General features: G+C 42.5%; 1 protein-coding gene across 7 annotated transcripts in view; it reads left to right on the top strand.

The window, feature by feature from the left end:
- Nucleotides 1-14629, top strand: part of arhgef10la (Rho guanine nucleotide exchange factor (GEF) 10-like a) — a 104672-nt gene that overhangs the window by 73873 nt on the left and 16170 nt on the right. For 6 of the 7 annotated variants that reach the window (XM_061785278.1, XM_061785283.1, XM_061785279.1 and 3 more), the window contains one exon: nt 7287-7373. The exons of the other annotated variant lie outside the window; for it this stretch is intronic. In XM_061785278.1, coding sequence (XP_061641262.1) covers nt 7287-7373 — 87 coding nt within the window. The remainder of the gene's footprint in view (nt 1-7286; nt 7374-14629) is intronic. 7 annotated transcript variants of the gene reach the window in all.

The raw sequence follows: 14629 nt of genomic DNA, 5'->3' as shown, positions 1-14629 counted from the left end.
ACTGGCGGTTAACATAACAGGCGAGGAGTGCTAATTTGAGTTCACGTTACAGTAGTTATATGACACACTTTGTTTGCCTGTGAGTGCTGTGGAGTTTGACTTTATAGATGAGCTCCTGTCATCATGTTTCTTTCCATTGTGCAAGGTGTCTGTTATCATGAATAAGAGCCGCCCAAGTAGCTGAATGTTAGCATCAAGAAAAAGAAAACAGGGAGACAAATAGAACGTTCTCATCACTGGTTACGATCATTCTTCACACTTAGCCGATATATGGATTTTATGTAAAATGGGGCTGCGGTGAGGTGATGTTTGCCCTCCGTGCTCGCCGTATGAACGCGCCCCTGCCCCTGCCCACCAGCCAGGAACGTAACAGCAGTCAGTCACTCCAAGGCAGAACAGTTGCTTGTGTGTGATTATCGAGATCAAACTTTAGGTGTATTGAAATAAAAACGCATAAATAAAGACCCCGAGGAGGCTTTGCCGCTATCAGCATGCAAATATTGTCATGTCATCACAGCCCGCTGTGTGACTAAATCTTTAATTAATTCACTAAACAGCTGGAGCAGGGATGGAGAATTGGATTTGGGATTTTTAATTTGCGGCTGCGGTGACAGCTCTAATGACGAAGTGCTGTGATCCACCTCCCCCAACCCGAGTAATTTATCGCTGCAAATGCGAACAGGAAAACGTTCCCCCGCCCTACGGTGAACTCGGCTATTTAGGGGGGGGGGGGATTAGGAGCGAGCCCTGCAGCAAATTGCGAAAAGCCACGATTAAATGCCGCACGATGGCGGCAAAGCACTTAAAACAAAGAGGATCATAAAGCATCAACACCATGCATCTAGAATGTGCACAACCACATAAACGACTATATTCAGTCGTTAAATCATTCGACACAAAACAAACCACCTTCGAACCGCACATATGCCAGGGTTCGCCGTACTAGCAGACCGAACCTCGGCGTGCAGAGGAACTGATCTGTGGCCGTGACACTTGGCGTGCCAATTACACTTTTAGCGCAGTACTGTAGACTCCCCCGTCGCAAGCAAATGACCGTACCCAGCCAATGGGAAGAGGCTAACCGTTCTTGCCCTCTGATTATGTAACAAGGTGGAAAGAGGGAATCATGGAATTTGATCCATGTCTATGGATTAATAATGCTTTAGAGAACCATTATAGGCTATTTTAATTAATAAAATGCTCTAAAACGGCTGGCAATATGCTTTGGGAACTGCTTTGAAAGTGGCTCGTAGCGAAATGAGTTAAGTAACATTCCTCATCCTATTCCTTTTTTTCTTTTTGTGTGTGGGTATCATTACGATAGACTAGTTTTAAGATATCTGTGTTTTTTTTTTAAGGCTAGCTTAGTTCACTTGTTTGAAGAAATATATTCCTCATTTCCTTACTTTTTTTCTTGTTTGTAAGCTTGTTTTTTTTGCCGTGTGTGTGTGAAGTGGCGTAGCAACGACACAGCACATTTGCATGACATTTAGTGGCCAAGCTGATGAAGGACACGATGAGAAAGACCTCGGCGGCATCTCGAGTGCGACGGCTTCATTTTTTCGTAGTGAGCGGCGGCGGCGCCGTGGAGTTGCGTGATTATGACATCGCCACATTTTTCAGCCCATCACGACGCTGACTGCTGCCCCATCAGGAGTTAAACATCGTCCCCCCCCCCCCCTCCACCCCTGAAGGTTTCATTGTCTTCGCACGACTTTGAGTGTTGGCGTGCGAGCGCGGCGGGCGCTCGTGCCTTTGATCCGTGTGCGGAGATGCGAGCGGAATTTGAATCGGTGGCTTGCGGCTGCGCCCCAAATGACCAAATCCCAAACGTCAAGGAGCAACCTTGATGCTCGCTGTCCTGCTGCGTGAGCTTCATTAGGGAGCGTGATGTATCGGACAGGCCGTAATGAGCAAACAACAATTTGCTGGCCCAGCGTGACGATTCTCAGCAGTCTAATGCAAGTGTGTGCGTGCGTTTGCATTCACTGTCTGTGAGCCAAACAGATCTCGCAAAAATCATATCAACGAAACGCATCAGTCTGCTACAGTGGAGCCTCTAATACAATGATTCCCAACCACTGCGCTGCGGCACATTAGTCTGCCTTGACTTAACTGGTCCTAAAATGTTTATGAATTTACCACAAATATTGTGTCTTTGTTCATCTAGCAATATACAGTGACAGGCGCAATATTGACATGCTAAGGCAGTAGTAGCACAATGAACCTGTTTGCACCTGTTGCCGTTCGTACAGTCCGAGTAATCACCATATATTATATATATTCACTATTCAGGAATTAATCTTTTTACATTTTTTTCTTTAAAATCAAATTTATTTCTTTTTTTTTTCTTTTTCCTGAAACCTCCTAAAATCCCACAAGATGCCACCAAAGCCCCGTCTAATAGAAACCTTATTTTTGTTATTGCCGCTCCCAGTTCAGGTGTGCTGCCCAACTAAACAGAATTACACGTGTATTTAAAATAATCACATAAGTCTGCCTTAAAAGTCCGCTAGCTTGATACTGACACATAATGGCAAACTTCGTAGATGGGCTAACGAATAGCATCGGTGTCACGGTGTTATAACCCTCTAAGCAACGGCTATTTGAATACAAACGGAGGCGCATCACATGTAAACAGATAACAATATAACACACAGTATAACACACAGTATAACAATACAGCGGACCCCCGCATACTCTCGGATCGGCACCCGTAGATTCACCTATTTGCAGATTTTTTTCCTCCCCCCCCCCCCCCCAAGTATTTTCCAAATTTATTTTGCATTGTTTCAATCTTTTCTGTTTTTCTTTTTGTTTTTTCGCTTTTGGGACGAACCAACGCCAAAAAACGCTTATTGGCAATTTATCCCTGCTTATTTCATATTTGCCCTGAGGTTGGATTCCAACCCTTCCACGGTGTAACCAGCCTCTTGCCTAAAGTCAACGAGGAAAGTCTCCATCTCACCTGCGACCCGAATGACAACAAGAGCCCCAAATTCCTTGCTAGTCACGTCACTCTACGCTGAAAACCCGAGACGCCGCGTTGCCAAATGTCGCGTCCTAGCCGCTTGTTTAGCACACATAGACCGCAGCCATGCTTTGAGTGCGAGTGTTTTCTGGACTGTTGACTCGCTCCGCCGCTGCCGCCCTGCATGTAGCCCCAAGGCGGCGGCGGCGGCACCGTTGGGGGGGGGGGGCGGGGGTGCCGGCACCAGTCAATTGCCACTTAATAAAAGGTGGAAATGTTCTATTAGTGCTTGTTAGGGCGTGTAAAGAATCTTGTTGTGTGGAACCGGAGGGGCAGTGTGGTGCTGGTGTGTGACCACAGATTAAAAATGAAGCAGAATTTAACATGCAATATTCTGATTGTTGAATTACTGTCCCCCCGCCCTGTGGGCTATGCGATGCAATGTACCCTCCATGGCCAGAACATTAGGTACACCGGGACACCATTGTTTTTTGGTCATCCTAATGAGGACAAGCACGATAGAAAATGAATGGATTGATATTCTGCCTCACAGCAATGAGTCTAATCCTAGACATTTATCTCCCTGAGAAGTAATGAACGCTCCTCTGCAAACCACCTGGATCCAGCATATGGGCCGGCGCCCTCGCGGGGTAACGGGCAGGGCGAGACTCGCTCACCGGCAGCTGCGGGTTGCCCTCTCGTCGCATCGACAAATCTCGCTTTAATTAGCTCACCTGCCCGCTCCGTCACCCTTTTCGTCCGCCGTTGCGCTGCGCTGCGCCGAGCCGCCAGCCCGCGCCGCCTTACGGACCTGCCAGCCCCCACCTGGGATTGCTTTTGGCTTCAAACACAAGAATGACAATTGAGACTGACAATGTCGGATGCTATTCTTGTTAAAACGAAGGGCGCATTCCTCACTTACCTCACAATCACGAGAGTCTGTGGATCAGACGACCTCGCTTTTCAAAAAACACAAATCGGTGAGGCTGATGGCCCACAATCCTTCGCTGTCCGTCGATCCACAGCTGGAAAGGGTCTCCTTTGTCACGCTCGAGAGAAGTCCAATAAGTGGTCCGCCATCGATCAGTGTCCGCTCTGTCATGGTAACGCGATCCATACCGGACTTTTCGTGTACAATGGAATTTTTCCGTCCAGCATTTATTTCGTCCACCGTTGGGCCTGCAGGCCGCATTTCCTTCCCGGCCACATTCCTGAAATTGATTGATTGAAATGTATTTATTTTCATCCATCCATTTGCCGTACCGCTTATCCTATGTTTTTATTGATTTTTTAAAATTGATTTTATAATTGTATTTATCATCTATTCATGTATCGAATTAAATAATAAACAATAGAATTCAAAATCGAATACAAATAATTACATAAAACTGTAAATTAAATGAATTCGTTCAATTAATTATACTATAACAATACAATAGTCAATGAAACTATTTTAAATGTACATTCAGCACTTCAAATTTGTATTTTGCTAAATAATTGGTTTGTTCATTCTAGTTAAATTAATTATAGATAATACAGTTTATGAAATGAGTTTTTATTGATTATTGAGTCATTTATCTCATAAAATCTTTGATTGTAAATAATACAATCAAATATAAGTAAATTAAACAATTGTATGTAGTTTCACGTTTTTAAATCAAATATTTTTAATTATGAATGATTGAATTATAAAGACTATAATTTAAAATGAGTGATTATTTTATCATAAAAATAAACTATTTTGATGATTCAGTTTATTTAGTGTATCTCATGAATTCTTTTTTTGTACATACTACAGTAGAATGTGTTAGGGTTCGGTCAATTATTAGTAAACTAATAACTAACTAGTAACTAGTAAATGAAACAATTTTACATATATATTTAACATTGATTTTTATTTGATTAGATGCTTATTTCATTGCAATGAATTTATGGATACTACAATTGAAGAAATGAGTTATTATTATTTCTTTACTACTTTCCATATGCGTTTGAACCTTTTTTTTTTTTTACCTTGTCCTTGAATGACTTGGCCCATCCTTCCATTTTAAAAGTCAATTATAGGTGCACATAGTCCGGGGACCACTAACATAACAAAGCAATTTGAGCTCGAAAAAAATTGTTTTCCATTCTCACACGGCTGGAAAAAAAAATCAACCCCCCCCCCCCCCCGCCCCCCGGTCTCTATCGTGCCCCAATCTCCATATGGTCGACTGTTATAGCCGCTGGTAATTAATCAGGTATAGAGAAAAAAAATAAAAAATAAAATACTGACGTGATGGAGGACAAGCCGAAGGGGAGCGGTTGAAAAAGTTTTACAGAGGACCGAGTAAGGTCGAGTTGTGCTTAATGACGGAGGCAGACAGTCGGGATGGGTGGTTGACGGTGGGTGTTTGGTGGGGGTAGCTGATACAGAAAGCGTTGGCCGTTGACCTTTTTTTGTTTACAAAAGCACACTGGAGAAGAGAAAAGGGGGCGGAGCCCGTTTACCGGGGACTATAAATCACCTGTGATTGATGCCGGCCGGCAAAGAGGATGGACCCCACCTTACTCAGTCCCCCCCTTCCCCACCACGCACTCTCCTCATAGAAATTGGCAACAAAATTCGCCGCTCTCTCTGCCTGTCGCACGGCCCGCGTTTGGCGGTCACACTCCCGAATCATGATAATCGGGGGGTGGTCTTGATGCATCAAGTGCAGGGCTACCCCCACCTCCACTTGTTAATCAGCTTGATGTAGTCTCAACTCTATTTTAGTTATATTATTTATTATTAGATATTATGTAGATTAAGAGCATTATTCTCAAGCGATGTTAGCATTACCTAGCAGATGTTTGTTGTTAATTCTCTTTTGTTTTATTTGTCGAGTTTCTAGTAAACATCAACTGGGAGTGACAAATATACAGCTTGATGCAAGCACATTTTGCCTTTTATTTGTTATCTGTCGAAATGCCTACAGCCACTCTGGAGAAAAAAAGAAAGAAAAAAAAAAACGGTTCTAAACGGTTCATGTTTTATATTGATGAATCCAATAATGTCTGCGGTTTTATAGTCAAAATTGTTGTTTTTATGTATTGCCTCTTACCATTGATGGGCCAGACGCCTCACCTCAGCTTAGAATACGCAGTCCTTCACTAAATGGGTCGAGGAGGCTTGTAATTGGCAAGTGTCTGTTTCTGTCTCTCTTCATGTCTCCAACGTTCTCAGACACTTTTAATATGCACTCTAACTTTCCAAAGTCAGGTGAATGATTTAATGATTGCGTTTTACATTGCTGTTCACATCAAACCATAGATACGAAAGTACGAGGTGAGGCAGACGGCTCTCTGCCTCACTGTAGGGGGGCGTACGAGAGCACACTCTCACGTTGCGGCCATTCTTCTATACAGAGATGTAGCTAACTGTAATTCTAACATCAAGTGCGCAGTGCAGACAGTTCATTAGAAATTTTAGCTCCAAATGAAAGCCACACATCCAATACATTATCTCTAAACTTGGAATTTTCTTGAAACTGGATGTAATTAATCAAGGAAGACCAAGACCAATGCCGGGGCTTGAAGATCTGCTTCAAACATCATGTTAAACAATATCAGTTGACCCGATTTTAATGTCATGCTGCTGATTTTAAGGGCAAACATGCCATTGTATACGGCTCCTAAATTTGTAAATCTGACTACATAATGTTAGTGCCTCACCAGCCAGGAACCTAACCACTACAATAGTGTAACCTGGAGTGTAGTCTGTGAAAAAGAACAACGCCAGTAGTTACAGTGAACGTCCTCATTTTGGCACCTGACAATACACAAACTCCTCATATATTTGTGTTTTCTCCTTAAAAAGTTGTTTGTGGACAAATTGCTGAAGATACTGTAGGTTCCACAGAAAAAAGTACATTTGTAAATAGTGAATCACAAATATGTGAATTGGTTGTTAGGTTCATAATCTCGTTTCACAAAAGTGTTAAATGTAAAACGGGCACCGTTTTGTCTGCAGCCCTCTTCGAATGGAAAAATACAGATACCGCCCACTGTTGCGACGTGACCTGGTGCCAGTTTTGATGTCATTGCCACATGTGGTTGCCCTCCAACAAGGCTGGCGTGTCATCAGTTACTCACAGGATAACAAAGTCCTTAGCAAAGGCCCATCGGAAGCTTTGAACCAAATCGAATTTGGGGAAAGTGTCAGAGCCAGCGCCAATGTGTGTGTCGCTTTGATAAAATGCATCGAGACAGCTCGGAAACAATGAAGAAGAAGAAAAGAAAAAAAAAAAAAGAAAAGCGATGTATGAGAAATCAATATTGATTTTGTCTCCTGTAGCTTGAAGCTGCCATCCACAATCCTGTTCACTGTGCAATGTTGGGCTTCTCGGCAGCCAGCACATCCTTACCTCAAGGCTTCCTCTGGGTGAGTAACGCGCGCACACACACACACACACACACACGCACGCACGCGCACGCACACACACAGGCGTACACTGGCATACACTCAACAAAAATAACCAGAATCGGTGATCAGAAAAAAAGGTATCCCTTTTTACTGTTCTCCCAAATCCTTACGGCACTAAAACCATTACTTTTTAAATGATCCTCTACATTTTTCTACAAAATTTGTGATACCAGCACTCGATGGTGGCAGCGAACTTCACAGCGAACAATTCTTCCAAAAAGAAAGCTACGTGCTTGCTTCCAGCTGTTTATTGCCACTCCAAGTTCAGGTTTCCAGGCAAAGTAAACATTAAACAAAAACACATTACTTGTTAAGTATTTAAAACAACCGCAACAATTTGCCTCATACAAAAGTCAGCTAGTGCGATGCTAACATACAATGCAAAACAACGTTGCCAGGGTAACGAAACTAGCATTGAGGTAGCTCTCTCACTTTCAAGGGTCAAGATTAAGGGTTAATTTAGAGTTGGCGTTTGCAGTTGACATGTTTTCGTGTCTGGATTACAGTGTTTTCCTCCGCTTAGCAACAAAAGTGAAAAAGAAGGACAAGGTCAAAGAGAGCTGAGAACGCGCATCACTAAAAGAAGAGCTGCATCGGGGGAGTGAGAATCACGTGCCTAATCCACGTTCCGATGTGGATATAATTAACTGCTCAATAGGTACATTTTGTTCGATTTTTAATTGATTGTACGTTAAAAAAAAAAAATCAGCATCAAACCGCTAGCAATGGCTAAGAGTGGCTTTTGAACACGTCTAGTACACGTTCATGTCTGTGAGGGGCGTGGCTTAGGTCAGAGATTGTTAGCAGTTTGAAAACTGCAAACGTTACCTTGAATTTAAGATTAAGGCTAAAGTTAAAAGATTGTAGTTCTGTTATACTCATCTATGATTATTTTTATTAACAATACCATTTCAGAGTAATCTTATAATTATGTGAGAATTTTTTGTCTTATTTTTAACTACATAGTTTTCTTGGAGTTGTCTGGTTTTGCGACCTTTTCAATAAAAGTTACAGTCTACATTAGCCTCTTTATTGCTTTATTTGGGTTAACTTAGAATCCCCTAAATGCAAATTGTTAGCTTTAACCTGGAACCAGATATAATAAACACCAAAAAACTCATTTTACTCAGTTTACAAAAACTGGAGATGCCTGTTTTTGCATTTGAACTCTTCATATCGTCTTTATCCTCTGTGAAAAACCGCTACTCTTACTGCAGTATACGGAGCAGTTGTGACCGTCTTCGTCGTTTCTTTCCGTATGTTTATATTAGTGTGCAACAACAAAAGGTTTTTAGTGTTTTATGAGGGGGCAGGAACAGATTCATGGCATTTCCATTCATTTCAAAGGTGAAAGAGGATTTGGGATACGAGTGTGGTCAATTAAACTCGTAAGTCAAGGTACCACTGAATCTTCCAAGGCTTAGAGCATGCAACAGCCGCCAAAAGTTGCTAGGAAACTGTGAATTGGTTTAGCAAAAAGGCAAGTTGTAGCGATGTGCTGCAGAGTCTTTCATGACGTGCACGCGATCCCACATTGCAATGCAGGAGGACTTGTGGGAGTTCAGATGCGGCTGCCTGGAAAGAAAAGGAAACTAACGCAGGAAAGAAAAAATATGATGCAGTATTTATTTTGGGAATGTTTCTGGTGGGTGGGCAGCTGATCAGGTAATCCTCTTTTGGCCCAGAAAGTGGCTAAAGCTAACGTAGGCCGGCCAAGAGAGAAAGCACGGATCAGTGTCCTCGGTCTGATGGCTTTTGTGGAACTAAGTACGTTTACATCAACTCGAAATGTTGCCACTTTTAAACACACTCGCTAACTTCAACTCATCCTATCCACGTGATAGTCCGCAGTCTCCATTTTGCGAAAACATTCCTCTCGAATGAAATTTGTTGTTATCCACCATGGTTGCGTGTTCTGACCGATGTGTTCAATGCAGTGTTGTTGGTTATTTTTTTTTTTGGTACACTGCGCTACTTCTACAGATGAGACTATTATTGGCAAAAAAAAAACGACAAAAAAAACATGTCACATATTTGCGAATAGGAGTGGCACAACAATCAAATCATTAGGTGCACTTTCACTGTTGACTGGGAGCCAACGTAGGCGTGAGCAAAATATTAAAAATACCAAAATATCAGTCATAAGAGGTCAAAGAACGATGAACCTCTCCCAGCGTTTGCCAGGGAGAAAGATGAGCGTGTGCAAAGGGTGGTCACTCGTTCCAAGCTGCATCATTTCCCTAAACGCGCGTTATTTTCTTGACCGATCCCTCATCGGGCCACCGCGGGGATGTGCTGACTCTCGTGCGCCTTGACGCTCAATAACTCAGAAGGCTCTCTCTCGCTGTCCGTTGCTGGCTTGCAGAATCAGAGAGCAATATGAATGAAGGCCTGAACTTTCAATAATGAGCCTCTTCCATCTCACCTCTGCCGGGAATTCCTGCCTGATCTGGCTTGATGCAACCCATCGCACGGCTGGTCCTCGCAGTCGGTGATGATTCAGAGATCGATATTGACCATCAATCACCTGCACCGCCCACGCCTCGCTGTGTTTTTAAATACGGGGAATCTCCGCCGAATTGCACTTTGCTGTCCGCAAACTCGCCAATTCGCCCTCTTACGGGTTTCGAGGGGGAGCTAACGTTTGGCTCGTGGCCCGGCACGTTTTTCGAGATAGGCGGGACCGTGCACATAAGAAATATAACAACTCGAATGAATTGACCGTCACTAAAGGCAACGACGCGCTCGCTCAATAATATACAGTTGACCTTTGCTATTCACGGGGGAAAGGGGGAGCAAGGCTGACCGAATATCTGACAATAATTGACACTTCTCTGAAAGTAATTATCATTTAAACCCTAAATATACTCCTGACCAGGACTATCTTTGCCTGTCAATCACAAATCTAACGCCGCCACTGTTAACTTTGCGATTGGCTGGGAGCCGAGCGAGTGACTGTGTGTGAAGGCGGGACAGTAACCATTCATTATCTCAATTAAAGAGACTTACAATTAATATCATACTTACGATAGACAGTATTTTGCCACAGAAATACAATTGATGGAATTTTTGCACCATGGTACAGAAGATCGTGAATAGGCAAGTTTTTCCACGAATTATGGAGGATAAATTCGCGAAAAAAATCCACAATTTTTAATTTACTCTCACAATATCAATTTTTAAAAAGTACCAAGGTGTTGTTTTTTTTGTGTTTTTTTTTTGTCTGTGTAGATTCTCAGTCATCCATATCATGATATTCCACAAAAGGTTGAATGGAGGCAACTGGACTCTTCTTGTCTGTAAAAGGATTTTTTGCACCATGCGAACAACATTCCGGCAGTTGGCGGTAGCGCCAGCATCCCTCCATTTGTAATCTCTCAACTTAATAGACCTTGCTGAAGCAGCTGTTAATGCACACAAAGCTTTTAATAATGCGACACTGTCATTTCCCTCCGCGACCGGTGAAGCACGCGGCGTGTGGGCAGCCTCCGGCCTTGAACGCCGCGACTCTTTAGCATACATCTAATCTCGCGCCGCACTAAGGGACAGAAGCGTCGGAACGCATAACCAAGACGGTTGTCCTTGCTTTTATTTATGGCCTCTGAATGGCTGAAAGTGCTTTCCTTTGGGAAGTCTGCCTATTTTGCTTTTAAATAATGCCCCGTTTGTAAGGAATGTGCATTTGTGGGTTCAGTAGCATGCATATTGCGCATGTAAAATGTGCCCAATCATTTTTTTTTTTTTATGTGTGCCAAACAAGCTTATTCTGCTTAGTCTTTCACTCCGGCTATCGAAACCTGCTTTTTCCTGATTCAGGAGGTTTGCGGGAATTACATATCACGATTACAGTGCAAACAAAAACAAAGCTTCACGCTGCTTCACTTTTTCTTACTTTTCTGTTTTTAAATACATTTGCAAAAAAAAAAATTTTTTTAAATGTTGTCATTTCGGGATGTGTGTAAAATTTGGAGAAGAATAATTTAGTCAATTTTTGAATAAGGCTGTAACATAAAATTTGGAGAAATACTTTCCAGATGTCATTGGAAAACACCCAAAAACATTGGAAAATATATATCAAAGTGTGAGATGGAAATAGGTGAAGTCACCTTCGTCATCATCATCTTCAACTCCTCTTAGAATAGCTAAAAATGGTCGTAACAATCTCGTAGCCCCTTTCACACTGTCCATCTAAGCCATTTCTTTTTTCTGGTCGTCATACCCAACAGTGCTATTACAGATGAAAATTATTATGAGAATTATGCATCTTTAAAAAAAAAAAAAAAATCCCCAAATGTTAGAAAAATATACATGGAAAGTATTTAAAGCACTTTACTGTTTCACATTTCATATTTGTTTTCTTTCTAAAATTGAATAAATTCATTATTGTCCGCAAAACTTCTACTCACCACACCACATAATGGCAACATAAAAAAAAGTTTGTACATTTATTTTAACAATAAAACTTTTCTGTTTTATTATAATATTATTAAGCTCACTATTTGTGGTAAATTTGTAACAAGTAGCAGTTGTAAATATAGCAAAAATATTACTTTGGTGTCGTCTGGTGGCATCTTGGTACTAAGCAACTATGTTGAGGTATGGGGAGGCGCTTCGTTGAGTCAGGCCGTTGCCTTGTCTATTAAAAAGAAGAAAGAAAAAAAAGTGATTTGCTGCCATCTTGTCACACCTACAGGCAATTGCAAGCCTTTTTTAATAGGCGTCCTAATCCTCTGCAAATATCGGGGTTTTAATTTATCGGATTTCCTTTCTTATTTCCATTTGTGTGTGTTGAAGTGCGCTGGCGAGGCTGAAAAGCTTCAGACAACAACTGGTGACCCTCGTCTCTGGCTCGCTAACGCGGCGGACACACTCGAACGCGACGCGCCTCCGTCGTCCCCCGCGCTCCCAAAGCAATCTAATTAAAGCTGGCAAAGGCAAAGCATTTGGGAAGTCGCCGTCGCCCCCTGAGCGGCGAGCGGGACTCGATCCAGATCGTGACTCCACATCGCTAGTTTCCCTAAATGGGTGCCGAGCGCTTTGCCAGGAACGCAGCGCCGGCTGTCACGAGGGGGGAAAACGTGAGCGTGTGAATTGCCAGGCGGGCTGGCGGGAAGCGTGTAGGTGGAGAGGCGCCACTTGAAAGCATCTTTTGCTCCAAGCCCCTCGCACCGAGATAAGTCCTCGCTATCTTCTTCTCAGCCTGTTGAACAAGCCATTATTTGTTCTGGCTCATCCTCCAGAGCCCACAGCATCACTCCTGTCCAGATCCGGCGCCCCGATACAAATCAAACAAATGATTGCATGCAAATAAGGGTGAGCATGGAGGAGAGGAGCTAAAGACTATATTTAGCTCATGTCACCATCACATGACGTGATTTAGGCGGGGGAACAAATCTCCGCGTTTTCCCCGCGGCGAGAAGTGCTTTTTGTGCCAACCTCCGTTGAGGTGTTGCACAGAAGAGCTAAATGAAGCGATACGGGCATTTTCACCTCGACGTCGTCACGTGTAGGCCTTCCAGGTGCCATGAGCTCATGAGACCATGGAAAGTGAATTCAGAAATGTGTTTCTAAATACGTTGTACTGTACGTTTGAAGGTAATTGCTGAAAACGTAAAGACTGACAACTATGTTATACTAAATTGTGGAAATTTAGCCTTTAACAGCTTTTCTGTAAATGCCTCGTTCGCATCAGCGATTATTCAGCGCTGTTTTGATGTGCAGTTAGCTAGCTAGCTATGCCGACACCCTGAAATTCCATCATCCCTTCAGATAGTCAGCTGGCGTGCCCACTTTAGAGCGCCTCGTTGTCAGCCGCGAGTATGCAAACATCACGCAGGGAAAGGGATTTTTTTAAATTTTTAAATCAAGTCCAATTTGACAGCCAGCTTGGGTCTTCAGACTGACGTGCCGCTTTAGAGCGCCTCGTTGTTACTGCATGGAACCGGTGGGATATATTCCCGCCATTGGAGGCTTTAAGCAAATATATTTTCACAGCTCAAATACTGTATGTATGTACATATGCGTAAGAAAGTTGCTAGACGACGTAGCATCCATTTTTTTCCAGGTCGTCAGGTCCGTGGTTTCAGTGTATTAACTGCATACAATGTGTGTTTGTTGGCTAAACAATACAAACAAAGGTGATGTTTCATGAGGGAAATTGCTTCGGAGAGATATCTATATTTCAACAGGTTAGTGAAATAAAAAATAGAGGTGGTGAAAATGTACACATAGTTAACATGATCGTCGAGGGACTGGCTAATTAGGTGACGTTTTCTTCGTAGCGGTGGGAAAGTGTCTTCCGCAAACCCGATGACGGCGCTTCGGTTTTCAGTGTGTCCCTTTAAAAGTGGCGACTACGCCCCCGGCAGTCTTGCCATCTTCTCTCTCTGTACAACTCGATTTATCCTCGTCACCCACAGGTTCTGCTAGATTAATTTCACATTTTTGGGAAGGAAATGGAAAAACACGTAAGCCTCTTGGCGGATATCTGGCAGCACAACCCCAAACACAAGTTTTTATCATCATTTCAGTTGAGCTCAGCAGTAGTCAATCACTTTTCTGCCACCCAGAAGTACGCCGGTGCCTTTTGTTTACAAACATTAGAAAATGCTCCGTTGAAAAAGTGAACACATTTTTCCAGTCCTCGACTATCCGGATGTTGTTCATCTCATTGCACGCATTACCGACCTTTCTCTTAACTTGAATTTACACGCGACTGCAGATTTACTCTTGGTTGAGTCGCTTGACTTTTGCAACTCATCATTTTATCATGTATGATAAGCGATTCATACCCACTTTTTTTTTTGTAAGAAGACAAGTTGCATTGTTACAGCTTATTCATAAATGCATTGACTTTAATTACCAGTTCTTGATTCCCTTTTCCACCATTTATCATCAGTCACATTCCACACAGTTTTTTTTTCATCCAGCATCAATATTCACACTCTTATGAATAATATAGAAAAAAAGCTACATTGAGGATAAATTGTAATCATTGCTAAGAAATCGTTCAAGTTTAATTCTCCCTCCAAATGGAATAATTTACCTGGAAATTGTGAAATGTTTTTGTATGGTCTTTGCATAGGCCAGCGCTCGCATAAAAAAATGAAATGCAAAATTCCAGTGTATAATATCCCGCCAGAAAATCATACATTTACCATGACAGTTGGAATTGAATTGAATTGTAGGGATCTGATAATCACATCAAACTTGTG

This window comes from Phyllopteryx taeniolatus, chromosome 9 (assembly GCF_024500385.1).
Source record: "Phyllopteryx taeniolatus isolate TA_2022b chromosome 9, UOR_Ptae_1.2, whole genome shotgun sequence".
Classification (NCBI taxonomy): Eukaryota; Metazoa; Chordata; class Actinopteri; order Syngnathiformes; family Syngnathidae; genus Phyllopteryx; species Phyllopteryx taeniolatus.
This window is presented reverse-complemented; position numbering and strand designations above follow the sequence as displayed.